Source organism: Chiloscyllium plagiosum, unplaced genomic scaffold, assembly GCF_037043375.1.
Source record: "Chiloscyllium plagiosum isolate Xiang-an unplaced genomic scaffold, Cpla_swu_hap1 HiC_scaffold_27, whole genome shotgun sequence".
NCBI classification, from domain to species: domain Eukaryota; kingdom Metazoa; phylum Chordata; class Chondrichthyes; order Orectolobiformes; family Hemiscylliidae; genus Chiloscyllium; species Chiloscyllium plagiosum.
Window position 1 is genome coordinate 67,370,129 of NW_028270165.1, and position 17,163 is coordinate 67,387,291.

Below are 17,163 nucleotides of genomic sequence, written 5' to 3' on the forward strand. Positions count from 1 at the left end.
AACAGGATCTGGACCAGATGGGCCAATGGGCTGAGAAGTGGCAGATGGAGTTTAATTCAGATAAATGCGAGGTGCTGCATTTTGGGAAAGCAAATCTTAGCAGGACTTATACACTTAATGGTAAGGTCTTAGAGAGTGTTGCTGAACAAAGAGACCTTGGAGTGCAGGTTCATAGCTCCTTGAAAGTGGAGTCGCAGGTCGATAGGATAGTGAAGGAGGTGTTTGGTATGCTTTCCTTTATTGGTCAGAGTATTGAGTACAGGAGTTGGGAGGTCATGTTACGGCTGTACAGGATGTTGGTTAGGGCCACTGTTGGAATATTGTGTGTAATTGTGGTCTCCTTCCTATCAGAAAGATGTTGTGAAACTTGAAAGGATTCAGAAAAGATTTACAAGGATGTTGCCAGGGTTGGAGGATTTGAGCTATAGGGAGAGGCTGAACAGGCTGGGGCTGTTTTCCCTGGAGCGTCGGAGGCTGAGGGGTGACCTTATAGAGGTTTACAAAATTATGAGGGGGCATGGATAGGATAAGTAGACAAAGTCTTTTCCCTGGGGTCGGGGAGTCCAGAACTAGAGGGCATAGGTTTAGGGTGAGAGGGGAAAGGTATTAAAAGAGACCTAAGGGGCAACTTTTTCACACAGAGGGTGGTACGTGTATGGAATGAGCTGCCAGAGGATGTGGTGGAGGCTGGTACAATTGCAACATTTAAGAGGCATCTGGGTGGGTATATGAATAGGAAGGGTTTGGAGGGATATGGGCCGGGTGCTGGCAGGTGGGACTAGATTGGGTTGGGATATCTGGGTCAGCATGGACGGGTTAGACCGAAGGGTCTGTTTCCGTGCTGTACATCTCTGAACTCTGATTTATAGAAACGACGTGAATGTTCGGACAAAACAACATTTGCTGCTGATGACACAATGATAGGTAGGATAATGAGGCTACAAAGACATGAAAAATAGGTTGTGTGGGTGGGGACAAGACCTTGCAAATGGAATGTGATGAGGGGAAATGCGAAATCATCCTTTTTTTTGGCAGACAGAGTTTTGAGATAATTATAAATGGTGAGAGATTTTAAAGTTTTGAGATGCAGAGGGATTTGGTGCCTGAGTGCATGATTCACAGAGGGTTGGTATGGAGATACAGCAAGGAATCGGGAAAAGGAGTAAGATTGGAGGATGTTACGTTTTAATGTGAGGGGGAATTGAATGCACGAGTAGGACGGTTATACTTTGGCGATACAGTGCGTTGGTGAGTCTATATGGGACTGGTCACCATCCTTACGGAACGATGCACAGAGTCATACAGCACCGAAACAGACCCTGCAGTCCAACCAGCCCGTGTCGGACATAATCCCAAACTAGATATTCCCACTTGCCTGCTCCTGGCCCCTGTTCCTCCGAACCTTTCCAATTCACCTATCCCTAACTATCCAAATATCTTCTAAATGATGCAACTGTACCCACACCCACCACCTTCTCTGGCAGTCCATTGTACATAGGAGCCACCCTCTGTGTGAAGAAGTTACTCCTCAGGGCCCTTTTAAACTTTTGCTCCTTGCTTCCAACCTACGCCCCTCTCGTTCTGGACTTCCCCACCCCAGGGGAAAACTTTATTTACCCTATCGATATCCCTCACGATTTTCTAAACCTCTATACGGTCACCCCCTCAGCCTCCGACGCTCCAGGGAAAACAGCCCCAGCCTGGTCCGCCTCTCCCCCCGTAGCTCAAACCCTCTGTTCTCAGCAACATCCTGGGAAATCTTTTGCGAACCCTCTCCAGTTTAATAATATCCTTCTTACAACAGGACCACCAGGACTGGACACAGTGCCCCAGAAGAGGCCTGATCGACGTCTAACGCCCTCCTCAACGTGACGATCCAACTCCTATACTGAAAGGTCTGAGCAATGAAGGGAAGAGTGCTAAACACCCTCTTAACCATCTTATCGATATGTGATGCAAACGTCAAAGATTTAAGTACCTGAACCCCGAGATCTCTCTGCTCCAACATTACTCAAGGCCCTACTTTTAATGTCTAAGCCTTGTTTTTGTTCTTCCAATATGTAATGCTTTGCGTTTATCCAAAATAAACTCCCATTTGACACTCTTCAGCCCATTGACTCAATTGATAAGATCCCTTCGTAATCTTAGGAAACGTTCTTTACTGCCCACTTCACCACCAATCTTGGTGTGCTCCGCAAACTTACTAACCGTGCTTGCTAAATTCTCATTTAAATAATTTACGTAAATGACAAATAAAAGTGGCCCGGCACCGATCCCTGTGGAACATTGCCGGTCACAGGTATCCAGTCTGAAAAGCAACCCTCCACGGTCACTCTCTGTTGCCTGGGCCGGGCGTGAACCCAGTAATCCACAGTTAATCTAGTGGCTCATGGGGCCAAATCTCCCTATCTCCATAACTTAGTCCAGCCCCCACAACCCCCTCCCTATCTCTGTAACCCCCTCCGCCCCCTACACCCCCTCCCTATCTCTGTCACCCTCTCCGGCCCCTACATCCCCTCCCTATCTCTGTCACCCTCTCCGGCCCCTACACCCCCTCCCTATCTCTGTCACCCTCTCCGGCCCCTACACCCCCTCCCTATCTCTGTCACCCACTCCGGCCCCTACGCCCCCTCCCTATCTCTGTAACCCCCTGCACGCCCTCCCTATCTCTGTAACCCCCTGCACGCCCTCCCTATCTCTGTAACCCCCTGCACCCCCTCCCTATCTCTGTAACCCCCTACACCCCCTCCCTATCTCTGTAACCCCCTACACCCCCTCTCTATCTCTGTAACCCCCTACACCCCCTCCCTATCTCTGTAACCCCCTCTGGCCCCTACACCCCCTCCCTATCTCTGTAACCCCCGACAACCCCTCCCTATCTCTGTAACCCCCCTCCGGCCCCTACACCCCCACCCTATCTCTGTAACCCCCCCCCCCCGGGCCCCTACACCCCCTCCCTATCTCAGTAACCCCCCCTGCCCCTACACTCCCTCCCTATCTCAGTAACCCCCTACACGCCCTCCCTATCTCTGTAACCCCCTACACCCCCTCCCTATCTCAGTAACCCCCTCCGGCCCCTGCACCCCCTCCCTATCTCTGTAACCCCCTACACCCCCTCCCTATCTCTGTAACCCCCCTCCGGCCCCTACACCCCCTCCCTATCTCTGTAAACCCCTCCAGCCCCTACACCCCCTCCCTATCTCTGTAACCCCCTCCGGCCCCTACACCCCCTCCCCTATCTCAGTAACCTCTTCCAGCGCCTACACCCCCTCCAGCCCCTACACCCCCTCCCTATCTCAGTAACCCCCTCCAGCCCCTACACCCCCTCCCTATCTCAGTAACCTCCCTCTGGCCCCTACACCCCCTCCCTATCTCAGTAACCCCCCTCCAGCCCCTACACCCCGTCTCTATCTCAGTAACCCCCTCCAGCCCGTACACCCCCTCCCTATCTCTGTCACCCTCTCCGGCCCCTGCACCCCCTCCCTATCTCTGTAACCCCCTCCAGCCCCTACACCCCCTCCCTATCTCTGTAACCCCCTCCAGCCCCTACACCCCCTCCCTATCTCTGTAACCCCACTCCGGCCTCTACACCCCCTCCCTATCTCTGTAACCCCCCTCCAGCCCCTACTCCCCCTCCCTATCTCAGTAACCCCCCTCCAGCCTCTACACCCCCTCCCTATCTCAGTAACCCCCTCCAGCCTCTGTGCCCCCTCCCTATCTCTGTCACCCCCTCCAGGCCCTACACCCCCTCCCTATCTCAGTAACCCCTTCTAGCCCCTACACCCCCTCCCTATCTCAGTAACCCCTTCTAGCCCCTACACCCACTCCCTATCTCAGTAACCCCTTCTAGCCCCTACACCCGCTCCCTATCTCAGTAACCCCCTACACCCCCTCCCTATCTCTGTAACCCCCCTCCGGCCCCTACACCCCCTCCCTATCTCTGTAACCCCCTCCAGCCCCTACACCCCCTCCCTATCTCTGTAACCCCCTCCGGCCCCTACACCCCCTCCCTATCTCAGTAACCCCCCTCCAGCCCCTACACCCCGTCTCTATCTCAGTAACCCCACTCCGGCCTCTACACCCCCTCCCTATCTCTGTAACCCCCCTCCAGCCCCTACTCCCCCTCCCTATCTCTGTAACCCCTTCTAGCCCCTACACCCGCTCCCTATCTCAGTAACCCCCCCTCCAGCCCCTACACCCCCTCCCTATCTCAGTAACCCCCTCCAGCCTCTGCGCTCCCTCCCTATCTCAGTAACCCCCTACACCCCCTCTCTATCTCAGTAACCCCCTCCAGCCTCTGCGCTCCCTCCCTATCTCAGTAACCCCCTACACCCCCTCTCTATCTCAGTAACCCCCTGCCGCTATAATAAACCTCCCTATCTGCTTGCAATTCTCCGCATATGGTCTGACCAGTACCTGGTACGGTCTCAGCAGTACATCCCTGTTCTTGTATTTGAGCCCTGTTGAAGTGCGTGCTAACATTGCATTTACCATCCGAACTGCCTCAATGTTGACTTTGACAGAATCGTGAAATTAGATTTCCAAGTCCCTTTAAGCTTCAGAATATAGTCTGTGCCTTTATTCTGCCGACCAACACGTATCGCCTTCCACCTTCCAGTATTATATTCCATCGGCTACTCCTTTACCCCGTTCTTCCAGCCGGTCCAAGTCCTTCTGCCGCCTCCCAGCCTCCTCAACACTGTCTTTGTGTCATCCACAAAGATGCCCTCAGTTCCTTCATCCAGATTGTGAATGTATAATGTGAATAGTTGTGGTGCCAACACAGCCCCCTGCAGACCTCCACAGGTTACACTCTGACAATGACCCCTGTCCCCCCCCCCCCTCCCAGCTCTCTCCCTTCTGCCAGTCCTCTATCTGTGACTGTACCCTGACCCTAACACCATTGACTCTAATCTTACATCGCCGCTTCTGAAGAGCGTTAGTGAACCGGACAGGGTTTTTGACAACTGTATGTGGTCTTTTCACCATCGCTGCGATTGGTTTTTGATTCCACATTTTCTCGATTTGAAGTTAAATCCCGCCAGTGGTCACGATTAACTGTGATAATCTCAAGCAGCCAGAGACGATGCACTCGGCTGGTCCTGGGGAACGGAGGGGCTGTCTGATGAGAGAGAGGGTGACTCGGTTGGGGGCCTGTACCCGTTGGGAGTTTAGAAAAATGAGAGGCGACCGGATTGAAACGGACAAGATCCTTAGGGAGGGGGGAGAGAGCTGGACAGGGGGCGATGGGGAGGGGTTGTTCCCCCACCCCCTCGTGTGGGAGAGTCTGGGACCCAGGGGGGCATCATCTCAGAATAAGGGGGTCACCCCCATTGAAGACCGAGATGGGGAGGAATTCCTTCTGTGTCAGTGGGGGGGTGATCTGTGTCAGTGGGGGGGTGATCTGTGTCAGTGGGGGGGTGATCTGTGTCAGTGGGGGGTGATCTGTGTCAGTGGGGGGTGATCTGTGTCAGTGGGGGGGTGATCTGTGTCAGTGGGGGGGATGGTCTGTGTCAGTGGGGGGGATGGTCTGTGTCAGTGGGGGGGTGATCTGTGTCAGTGGGGGGGTGATCTGTGTCAGTGGGGGGGTGATCTGTGTCAGTGGGGGGTGATCTGTGTCAGTGGGAGGGATGGTCTGTGTCAGTGGGGGGGATGGTCTGTGTCAGTGGGGGGGTGATCTGTGTCAGTGGGGGGGTGATCTGTGTCAGTGGGGGGGTGATCTGTGTCAGTGGGGGGTGATCTGTGTCAGTGGGGGGGTGATCTGTGTCAGTGGGGGGGTGATCTGTGTCAGTGGGGGGGTGATCTGTGTCAGTGGGGGGTGATCTGTGTCAGTGGGGGGGTGATCTGTGTCAGTGGGGGGGTGATCTGTGGCAGTGGGGGGGTGATCTGTGGCAGTGGGGGGTGATCTGTGTCAGTGGGGGGGTGATCTGTGGCAGTGGGGGGTGATCTGTGTCAGTGGGGGGGTGATCTGTGTCAGTGGGGGGGTGATCTGTGTCAGTGGGGGGGTGATCTGTGTCAGTGGGGGGGTGATCTGTGTCAGTGGGGGGGTGATCTGTGTCAGTGGGGGGTGATCTGTGTCAGTGGGGGGTGATCTGTGTCAGTGGGGGGGTGATCTGTGGCAGTGGGGGGGTGATCTGTGGCAGGAGGAAGCTGTTCAATTGTCATTTGCTTTTCTCCCTCCAATGTTCCATCCCTCCCTCTTTACATTGTATTTTCTCTCTCTCTCCCTCCCTCCCTCTTTCTCTGTCTCCCTCCTTGTCTGTGTCTTCGTGTCTCTCTCTCTCTCTCTCTCTCACACTGTCTGTGTCTTTGTCTCGCTTGCTCTGTATCATTGTCTCTCTCTGTCTCTCTCTGTGTCTCTCTCTGTCTGTGTCTTCATCTCACTCTCTCTCTGTGTCTTTGTGTGTATGTCTCTTTCTCTGTCTCTTTCTGTCTCTCTGTCTATCTCTCTCTGTCTATCTCTCTCTATGTGCCTTCGTGCCTCTGTCTCTCTCTCTGTCTCTCTCTCTCCCTCTGTCTCTCTCTCTCTCTCTCCCTCTGTCTCTCTCTCTCTCTCTCCCTCTGTCTCTCTCTCTCCCTCTGTCTCTCTCTCTCCCTCTGTCTCTCTCTCCCTCTCTCTGTCTCTCTCTCTCTCTGTCTGTCTCTCTCTCTCTGTCTCTCTCTCTCTCTCTGTCTGTCTGTGTCTCTCTCTCTCCATGTCTTTGCCTTCGTCTCTCTGTCGCTCTGTCTCTCTCTCACTCTCGCACGTTCTCGCTCTGTCTGTGTCTTCGTCTCTCTCTCTCTCTCACACACACTTTCCGCCCCCCCCCCCCCCCGCCCCCCACCGTCGCTGCCGTCACCCCTCTCTCCCCCTCTGCCCCTGTCTCCCGCCTGTTTCCTGTGCAGGATGCTGCGGACAGAGGAGTTGCCGGTGGCCAGTTCTGGACGGCCGGAGTGCGGTGACCGGAGGGAGCTGGAGAAGCTGTACATCTGCTCAGGCTGCGGCCTGGCCTTCGCCCCATCATCGGAGCAGCCCGGCCACAAGTGCATGCAGCCAGAAGCTTACCAGCAACAGGCAGAGCAGCGGCGTCACCTCCTGTACCCGGGGCCGGAGGAGGACGAGGATGAGGAAGGTGGAGGAGGAGCTGGTTCGGTGCCTGGCCAGCCCTTTGTGTGCGGGGGCTGCGGCCTGGTGTTCACCCGGCCCACCGAGCGGGAAGCTCATGGCTGCGGCCGCCACCTGGAGCGCCCCTGCCACTTTGTCTACCCGTCTTCGCTGGCGGCTCAGCCTCCTCCGCCGCCCCTCCCCCAACCTCGGAGGCACGGGGTCCCTGGGCCCGGCAAGCTGTACCCTTGCCTGGCCTGCGGCCGGGTCTTTGGCCGCTCGTCCAACCTGGCCCGCCACCGGCGCAGTCACACCGGGGCCCAGCCCTACCAGTGCGGCGACTGCGGGAAGAGGTTCAACTACCCGTCAGAGCTGGAGACCCACCAGCGGGTGCACACCGGCGAGCGGCCCTTCACCTGCGCCGTCTGCGGCAAGGGCTTCACCCAGTCCTCCAACCTGCTGACCCACCAGCGGGTCCACACCGGCGAGCGGCCCTTCACCTGCTCGCTGTGCGGCAAGGGCTTCACCTGCTCGTCCAAGCTGCTGACCCACCACCGGGTGCACACCGACGAGCGGCCCTTCTCCTGCCCGGTCTGCGGCAAGCGCTTCAAGAGCTCCAAGGAGCTGATGATGCACCAGCGCATCCACACGGGCGAGCGGCCCTTCCGCTGCCAGCACTGCGACAAACGCTTCACCCGTTCGTCCGACATGCTGACCCACCAGCGGGTGCACACGGACCGACGGCCCTTCTGCTGCCCGGCGTGCGGCAAGCGCTTCAAGAGCTCCAAGGAGCTGATGCAGCACGAGCGGGTGCACACCGACGAGAGGCCCTTCCTGTGCGGTCTCTGCCCCAAGCGCTTCATGTACTCCTCCAACCTGCTGAGGCACCAGCGCATCCACCTGGAGAGGGCCGAGGCCAGGCCTCCATCACCACCTCCTCCTCCTCTCCCGGCCGCCCCCGTCCCTGTGCCAGCCCCCCGCTCTCCGCCACACCTCAACGTACTGCTACGGCCTGACTGCTGAGGGCGGACAAGGGGGACAGGCCGGGTGGGAGGGGAAGGCACAGACAGTGAGAGAGAGAGAGAGAGCAGCAGGAGGCGAGGTTGGGGGAGGAAGGCTGAAATGTGGGGCGAGCGAAAGATAGAGCCAGGATGTGGTCCGGGATGACGTGAGGGAATGAGAGAGGGAGAGGTGGCACGAAGGAACGCGCGAGAGAGATGGCATGAGGGACCGAAGCAGAGACAAATGGCGTGAGGGAGCGAGAGAGAGATGGCGTGAGGGAGCGAGAGAGAGAGAGAGAGATGGCGTGAGGGAGCGAGAGAGAGATGGCGTGAGGGAGCGAGAGAGAGAGAGATGGCGTGAGGGAGCGAGAGAGAGAGAGATGGCGTGAGGGAGCGAGAGAGAGAGAGATGGCGTGAGGGAACGAGAGAGAGAGAGATGGCGTGAGGGAACGAGAGAGAGAGAGATGGCGTGAGGGAGCGAGAGAGAGAGAGATGGCGTGAGGGAGCGAGAGAGAGAGAGATGGCGTGAGGGAACGAGAGAGAGAGAGATGGCGTGAGGGAGCGAGAGAGAGAGAGATGGCGTGAGGGAGCGAGAGAGAGAGAGATGGCGTGAGGGAGCGAGAGAGAGAGAGATGGCGTGAGGGAACGAGAGAGAGAGAGAGAGATGGCGTGAGGGAACGAGAGAGAGAGAGAGAGATGGCGTGAGGGAACGAGAGAGAGAGATGGCGTGAGGGAAGGAGAGAGAGAGAGATGGTGTGAGGGAACGAGAGAGAGATGGCGTGAGGGAACACGAGAGAGAGATGGCGTGAGGGAACGCGAGAGAGAGATGGCGTGAGGGAGCGATAGAGAGATGGCGTGAGTGAACGCGAGAGAGAGATGGCGTGAGGGAACGCGAGAGAGAGATGGCGTGAGGGAACGCGAGAGAGAGATGGCGTGAGGGAACGCGAGAGAGAGATGGCGTGAGGGAACGCGAGAGAGAGATGGCGTGAGGGAACGCGAGAGAGAGAGAGATGGCGTGAGGGAACGAGAGAGAGAGAGAGAGAGAGAGAGATGGCGTGAGGGAACGAGAGAGAGAGAGATGGCGTGAGGGAACACGAGAGAGAGATGGCGTGAGGGAACGCGAGAGAGAGAGAGATGGCGTGAGGGAACGAGAGAGAGATAGAGAGAGAGAGATGGCGTGAGGGAACGAGAGAGAGAGAGATGGCGTGAGGGAACACGAGAGAGAGATGGCGTGAGGGAACGCGAGAGAGAGATGGCGTGAGGGAACACGAGAGAGAGATGGCGTGAGGGAACACGAGAGAGAGATGGCGTGAGGGAACACGAGAGAGAGATGGCGTGAGGGAACACGAGAGAGAGATGGCGTGAGGGAACGCGAGAGAGAGATGGCGTGAGGGAACGCGAGAGAGAGATGGCGTGAGGGAGTGAGAGAGAGAGAGAGATGGCGTGAGGGAACGAGAGAGAGAGAGAGATGGCGTGAGGGAACGAGAGAGAGAGATGGCGTGAGGGAACGAGAGAGAGAGATGGCGTGAGGGAACGAGAGAGAGATGGCGTGAGGGAACGAGAGAGAGAGAGATGGCGTGAGGGAACGCAAGAGAGAGAGAGATGGCGTGAGGGAATGCGAGAGAGAGAGAGATGGCGTGAGGGAACGCGAGAGAGAGAGAGATGGCGTGAGGGAACGCGAGAGAGAGAGAGATGGCGTGAGGGAACGCGAGAGAGAGAGAGATGGCGTGAGGGAACGCGAGAGAGAGAGAGATGGCGTGAGGGAACGCGAGAGAGAGAGAGATGGCGTGAGGGAACGCGAGAGAGAGAGAGATGGCGTGAGGGAACGCGAGAGAGAGAGAGATGGCGTGAGGGAACGCGAGAGAGAGAGAGATGGCGTGAGGGAACGCGAGAGAGAGAGAGATGGCGTGAGGGAACGCGAGAGAGAGAGAGATGGCGTAAGGGTATGCGAGAGAGATGGCGTGAGGGTACGCGAGAGAGATGGCGTGAGGGAACGAGAGAGAGATGGCGTGAGGGAACGAGAGAGAGAGAGAGATGGCGTGAGGGAACGAGAGAGAGAGAGATGGCGTGAGGGAACGAGAGAGAGAGAGATGGCGTGAGGGAACGAGAGAGAGAGAGATGGCGTGAGGGAACGAGAGAGAGAGATGGCGTGAGGGAACGTGAGAGAGAGAGATGGCGTGAGGGAACGTGAGAGAGAGAGATGGCGTGAGGGAACGTGAGAGAGAGAGAGATGGCGTGAGGGAACGTGAGAGAGATAGATGGCGTGAGGGAACGAGAGAGAGAGAGATGGCGTGAGGGAACGCGAGAGAGAGAGCGAAATGGTGTGAAGGAACGTGAGAGAGAGAGAGAGAGACGGCATGAGGGGACGCGCGAGAGAGAGAGAGACGGCGTGAGGGAACGAGAGAGAGACGGCGTGAGGGAACGAGAGAGAGACGGCGTGAGGGAACGAGAGAGAGACGGCGTGAGGGAACGAGAGAGAGACGGCGTGAGGGAACGAGAGAGAGACGGCGTGAGGGAACGAGAGAGAGACGGCGTGAGGGAACGAGAGAGAGACGGCGTGAGGGAACGCGAGAGGGAACGCGAGAGAGACGGCGTGAGGGAACGCGAGAGAGACGGCGTGAGGGAACGCGAGAGAGACGGCGTGAGGGAACGCGAGAGAGACGGCGTGAGGGAACGCGAGAGAGACGGCGTGAGGGAACGCGAGAGAGAGACGGCGTGAGGGAACGCGAGAGAGACGGCGTGAGGGAACGCGAGAGAGAGAGAGATGGCGTGAGGGAACGCGAGAGAGAGAGAGATGGCGTGAGGGAACGCGAGAGAGAGAGAGATGGCGTGAGGGAACGCGAGAGAGAGAGAGATGGCGTGAGGGAACGCGAGAGAGAGAGAGATGGCGTGAGGGAACGCGAGAGAGAGAGAGATGGCGTGAGGGAACGCGAGAGAGAGAGAGAGAGAGATGGCGTAAGGGTATGCGAGAGAGATGGCGTGAGGGTACGCGAGAGAGATGGCGTGAGGGAACGAGAGAGAGAGAGGTGGCGTGAGGGAACGAGAGAGAGAGAGAGATGGCGTGAGGGAACGAGAGAGAGAGAGATGGCGTGAGGGAACGAGAGAGAGAGAGATGGCGTGAGGGAACGAGAGAGAGAGAGACGGCGTGAGGGAACGCGAGAGAGAGAGACGGCGTGAGGGGACGCGAGAGAGAGATGGTGTGAGGGATTGAGAGAGAGAGACACGGCGTGAGGGGACAGAGAGAGAGAGAGACGGTGTGAGGGGACGCGAGAGAGAGATGGTGTGAGGGATTGAGAGAGAGAGAGAGAGAGAGAGACAGCGTGAGGGGACAGAGAGAGAGAGAGAGACGGCGTGAGGGAACGCGAGAGAGAGATGGTGTGAGGGATTGAGAGAGAGAGCGAGAAATGGTGTGAGGGAACGCGAGAGAGAGAGAAATGGTGTGAGGGGACGCGAGAGAGAGAGATGGTGTGAGGGAACGAGAGAGATGGTGTGAGGGTACGCGAGAGAGAGAGAGAGAGAGAGAGACGGTGTGAGGGAACGCGAGAGAGAGACGGTGTGAGGGGACACAAGAGAGAGAGAGAGAGACGGCATGAGGGAACGAGAGAGAGAGAGATGGTGTGAGGGGACGCGAGAGAGAGATGGTGTGAGGGAATGAGAGAGAGAGAGACGGTGTGAGGGAACGAGAGAGAGAGATGGTGTGAGGGAATGAGAGAGAGAGAGAGAGACGGTGTGAGGGGACATGAGAGAGAGAGAGACGGTGTGAGGGAACGAGAGAGATAGATGGCGTGAGGGGACGCGAGAGAGAGAGAGATGGTGTGAGGGAACGAGAGAGAGAGAGAGAGATGGTGTGAGGGAACGAGAGAGAGAGAGAGATGGTGTGAGGGAACGAGAGAGAGAGAGAGATGGTGTGAGGGAACGAGAGAGAGAGAGAGATGGTGTGAGGGAACGAGAGAGAGAGAGAGATGGTGTGAGGGAACGAGAGAGAGAGAGAGATGGTGTGAGGGAACGAGAGAGAGAGAGAGATGGTGTGAGGGAACGAGAGAGAGAGATGGTGTGAGGGAACGAGAGAGAGAGATGGTGTGAGGGAACGAGAGAGAGAGATGGTGTGAGGGAACGAGAGAGAGAGATGGTGTGAGGGAACGAGAGAGAGATGGTGTGAGGGAACGAGCGAGAGAGATGGTGTGAGGGAACGAGCGAGAGAGAGAGATGGTGTGAGGGAACGAGCGAGAGAGAGAGATGGTGTGAGGGAACGAGCGAGAGAGAGAGAGATGGTGTGAGGGAACGAGCGAGAGAGAGAGAGATGGTGTGAGGGAACGAGCGAGAGAGAGAGAGATGGTGAGAGAGAACGAGAGAGAGAGAGAGATGGTGAGAGAGAGAGAGAGAGATGGTGTGAGGGAACGAGAGAGAGAGATGGTGTGAGGGAACGAGAGAGAGAGAGAGAGATGGTGAGAGAGAACGAGAGAGAGAGAGATGGTGAGAGAGAGAGAGAGATGGTGTGAGGGAACGAGAGAGAGAGAGAGAGAGATGGTGTGAGGGAACGAGAGAGAGAGAGAGAGATGGTGTGAGGGAACGAGAGAGAGAGAGAGAGAGAGATGGTGTGAGGGAACGAGAGAGAGATGGTGTGAGGGAACGAGAGAGAGAGAGATGGTGTGAGTGAACGAGAGAGAGAGAGAGAGATGGTGTGAGGGAACGAGAGAGAGAGAGAGATGGTGTGAGGGAACGAGAGAGAGAGAGATGGTGTGAGGGAACGAGAGAGAGATGGTGTGAGGGAACGAGAGAGAGAGATGGTGTGAGGGAACGAGAGAGAGAGATGGTGTGAGGGAACGAGAGAGAGAGATGGTGTGAGGGAACGAGAGAGAGAGAGATGGTGTGAGGGAACGAGAGAGAGAGAGACGGCGTGAGGGAACGAGAGAGAGAGAGACGGCGTGAGGGAACGAGAGAGAGAGAGATGGCGTGAGGGAACGAGAGAGAGAGAGATGGTGTGAGGGAACGAGAGAGAGAGAGATGGTGTGAGGGAACGAGAGAGAGAGAGATGGTGTGAGGGAACGAGAGAGAGAGAGATGGTGTGAGGGAACGAGAGAGAGAGAGATGGTGTGAGGGAACGAGAGAGAGAGATGGTGTGAGGGAACGAGAGAGAGAGATGGTGTGAGGGAACGAGATTGATTAGGTTCCCTACAGTATGCAAAAAGGCCCTTCAGCCGAATAAGTCCACACCAACCCTCTGAAGAGTAACCCACCCAGACCCATTCCCTTAGCCTATGTTGACCTCTGACTAATGCACCAAACACTATGGGCAATCTAGCTTGGCCAATCCACCTGACTTGCACATCTTTGGACTGTGGGAGGAAACCCACGCAGACAAGGAGTGAATGTGCAGACTCCACACAGACAGTGGCCCGAGGCTGGAATCGAAGCTGGGCCCCTGACACTGTGACGCAGCAGTGCCAACCACTGAGCCATCATGCTGCCCATCAGAGAGAAGGCGTGAGGGAACGAGAGAGAGAGATGGTGTGAGGGAACGAGAGAGAGAGAGAGATGGTGTGAGGGAACGAGAGAGAGAGAGAGATGGTGTGAAGGAACGAGAGAGAGAGAGAGATGGTGTGAGGGAACGAGAGAGAGAGAGAGATGGTGTGAGGGAACGAGAGAGAGAGAGAGATGGTGTGAGGGAACGAGAGAGAGAGAGAGATGGTGTGAGGGAACGAGAGAGAGAGAGAGATGGTGTGAGGGAACGAGAGAGAGAGAGAGATGGTGTGAGGGAACGAGAGAGAGAGAGAGATGGTGTGAGGGAACGAGAGAGAGAGATGGTGTGAGGGAACGAGAGAGAGAGAGAGATGGTGTGAGGGAACGAGAGAGAGAGAGATGGTGTGAGGGAACGAGAGAGAGAGAGAGATGGTGTGAGGGAACGAGAGAGAGAGAGAGATGGTGTGATGGAACGAGAGAGAGAGAGAGATGGTGTGATGGAACGAGAGAGAGAGAGAGAGATGGTGTGAGGGAACGAGAGAGAGATGGTATGAGGGAACGAGAGAGAGAGATGGCATGAGGGAACGCGAGAGAGAGATGGCGTGAGGGAACGCGAGAGAGAGAGAGAGATGGTGTGAGGGAACATGAGAGAGAGAGATGGTGTGAGGGAACGTGAGAGAGAGATGGTGTGAGGGAACGTGAGAGAGAGATGGTGTGAGGGAACGTGAGAGAGAGATGGTGTGAGGGAACGTGAGAGAGAGATGGTGTGAGGGAACGTGAGAGAGAGATGGTGTGAGGGAAAGCGAGAGAGAGATGGCATGAGGGAATGAGAGAGAGAGAGATGGCGTGAGGAAATGAGAGAGAGCGAGATGGCATGAGGGAATGCGAGAGAGATGGTGTGAGGGAACGAGAGAGAGATGGTATGAGGGAACGAGAGAGAGAGATGGCGTGAGGGAACGCGAGAGAGAGATGGCGTGAGGGAACGCGAGAGAGAGAGAGATGGCGTGAGGGAACGCGAGAGAGAGAGAGATGGCGTGAGGGAACGCGAGAGAGAGAGATGGCGTGAGGGAACGCGAGAGAGAGAGCTGGCGTGAGGGAACGCGAGAGAGAGCTGGCGTGAGGGAACGCGAGAGAGAGATGGCGTGAGGGAACGCGAGAGAGAGATGGCGTGAGGGAACGTGAGAGAGAGAGATGGCGTGAGGGAACGCGATAGAGAGCTGGCATGAGGGAACGCGATAGAGAGCTGGCATGAGGGAACGCGAGAGAGAGATGGCGTGAGGGAACGCGAGAGAGAGAGACGGCGTGAGGGAACGCGAGAGAGAGAGAGATGGCGTGAGGGAACGCGAGAGAGAGATGGCGTGAGGGAACGCGAGAGAGAGATGGCGTGAGGGAACGCGAGAGAGAGATGGCGTGAGGGAACGCGAGAGAGAGAGCTGGCGTGAGGGAACGCGAGAGAGAGAGCTGGCGTGAGGGAACGAGAGAGAGAGAGCTGGCGTGAGGGAACGCGAGAGAGAGAGCTGGCGTGAGGGAACGCGAGAGAGAGCTGGCGTGAGGGAACGCGAGAGAGCTGGCATGAGGGAACGTGAGAGAGATGGCGTGAGGGAACGTGAGAGAGATGGCATGAGGGAACGTGAGAGAGATTGCATGAGGGAACGTGAGAGAGAGATGGCGTGAGGGAACGTGAGAGAGATGGCATGAGGGAACGTGAGAGAGATTGCATGAGGGAACGCAAGAGAGAGATTGCATGAGGGAACGCGATAGAGAGATGGCGTGAGGGAACGTGAGAGAGATGGCATGAGGGAACGTGAGAGAGATTGCATGAGGGAACGCAAGAGAGAGATTGCATGAGGGAACGCGATAGAGAGCTGGCGTGAGGGAACGCGAGAGAGAGATGGCGTGAGGGAACGCGAGAGAGAGAGAGATGGCGTGAGGGAACGCGAGAGAGAGAGAGATGGCGTGAGGGAACGCGAGAGAGAGATGGCGTGAGGGAACGCGAGAGAGAGAGCTGGCGTGAGGGAACGCGAGAGAGAGAGCTGGCGTGAGGGAACGCGAGAGAGAGAGCTGGCGTGAGGGAACGCGAGAGAGCTGGCGTGAGGGAACGCGAGAGAGAGCTGGCGTGAGGGAACGCGAGAGAGAGCTGGCGTGAGGGAACGCGAGAGAGAGCTGGCGTGAGGGAACGCGAGAGAGAGCTGGCGTGAGGGAACGCGAGAGAGAGAGCTGGCGTGAGGGAACGCGAGAGAGAGCTGGCATGAGGGAATGCGAGAGAGAGCTGGCATGAGGGAACGCGAGAGAGAGATGGCGTGAGGGAACGTGAGAGAGAGATTGCATGAGGGAACGCAAGAGAGAGATTGCATGAGGGAACGCGAGAGAGAGATTGCATGAGGGAACGCGAGAGAGAGATTGCATGAGGGAACGCGAGAGAGAGAGAGATGGCGTGAGAACGCGAGAGAGAGAGATGGCGTGAGGGAACGCGAGAGAGAGAGATGGCGTGAGGGAACGCGAGAGAGAGATGGCGTGAGGGAACGCGAGAGAGAGATGGCGTGAGGGAACGCGAGAGAGAGATGGCGTGAGGGAACGCGAGAGAGAGATGGCGTGAGGGAACGCGAGAGAGAGATGACGTGAGGGAACGCGAGAGAGAGAGAGAGATGGCGTGAGGGAACGCGAAAGAGAGAGATGGCATGAGGGAATGCGAGAGAGAGATGATGTGAAGAAACGCGAGAGAGAGAGAGAGATGGCGTGAGGGAACGCGAGAGAGAGAGATGGCATGAGGGAACGCGCGAGAGAGAGATGGCGTGAGGGAACGTGAGAGAGAGATGGCGTGAGGGTACGCGCGAGAGAGAGATGACATGAGGGAACGCGAGAGAGAGATGGCGTGAGGGTGAGTGAGAGAGAGAGAGTTGGCGTGAGGGAACGTGAGAGAGAGATGGCGTGAGGGAACGTGAGAGAGAGATGGCGTGAGGGAACGCGAGAGAGAGATGGCGTGAGGGAACGCGCGAGAGAGAGACGGCGCGAGGGAACGCGAGAGAGAGAGAGAGACGGCGAGGGAACGAGAGAGAGAGAGAGAGACGGCGCGAGGGAATGAGAGAGAGAGAGACGGCGCGAGGGAACGAGAGAGAGAGAGAGAGACGGCGAGGGAACGAGAGAGAGAGAGAGAGACGGCGCGAGGGAACGAGAGAGAGAGACGGCGCGAGGGAACGAGAGAGAGAGACGGCGCGAGGGAACGAGAGAGAGAGACGGCGCGAGGGAACGAGAGAGAGAGACGGCGCGAGGGAACGCGAGAGAGAGACGGCGCGAGGGAACGCGAGAGAGAGAGAGAGACGGCGCGAGGGAACGCGAGAGAGAGAGAGAGACGGCGCGAGGGAACGCGAGAGAGAGAGAGAGACGGCGCGAGGGAACGCGAGAGAGAGAGAGAGACGGCGCGAGGGAACGCGAGAGAGAGAGAGACGGCGCGAGGGAACGAGAGAGAGAGAGAGAGAGACGGCGCGAGGGAACGAGAGAGAGAGAGAGAGAGACTGCGCGAGGGAACGAGAGAGAGAGAGAGAGACGGCGCGAGGGAACGAGAGAGAGAGAGAGACGGCGCGAGGGAACGAGAGAGAGACTGCGCGAGGGAACGAGAGA

The 17,163-nt window shown here is 57.3% G+C and overlaps 1 protein-coding gene across 2 annotated transcripts in view; it reads left to right on the top strand.

The window, feature by feature from the left end:
- The window catches only part of LOC122545137 (uncharacterized), a 51,644-nt gene extending 43,240 nt beyond the window's left edge, over positions 1–8,404 (top strand). Inside the window, exons 2-3 of one of the 2 annotated variants that reach the window (XM_087974810.1) lie at positions 1,805–1,895; positions 6,886–8,404. In XM_087974810.1, the coding sequence (XP_087830936.1) occupies positions 6,887–8,107 (1,221 nt within the window). In that variant the 5' untranslated portion in view covers positions 1,805–1,895; position 6,886 and the 3' untranslated portion in view covers positions 8,108–8,404. Of the gene's footprint in view, positions 1–1,804; positions 2,109–6,885 lie in introns of those variants that run through there. The other variant, XR_015751508.1, reaches the window with a different exon arrangement.
- The last annotated feature ends 8,759 nt before the right edge of the window (positions 8,405–17,163 follow it).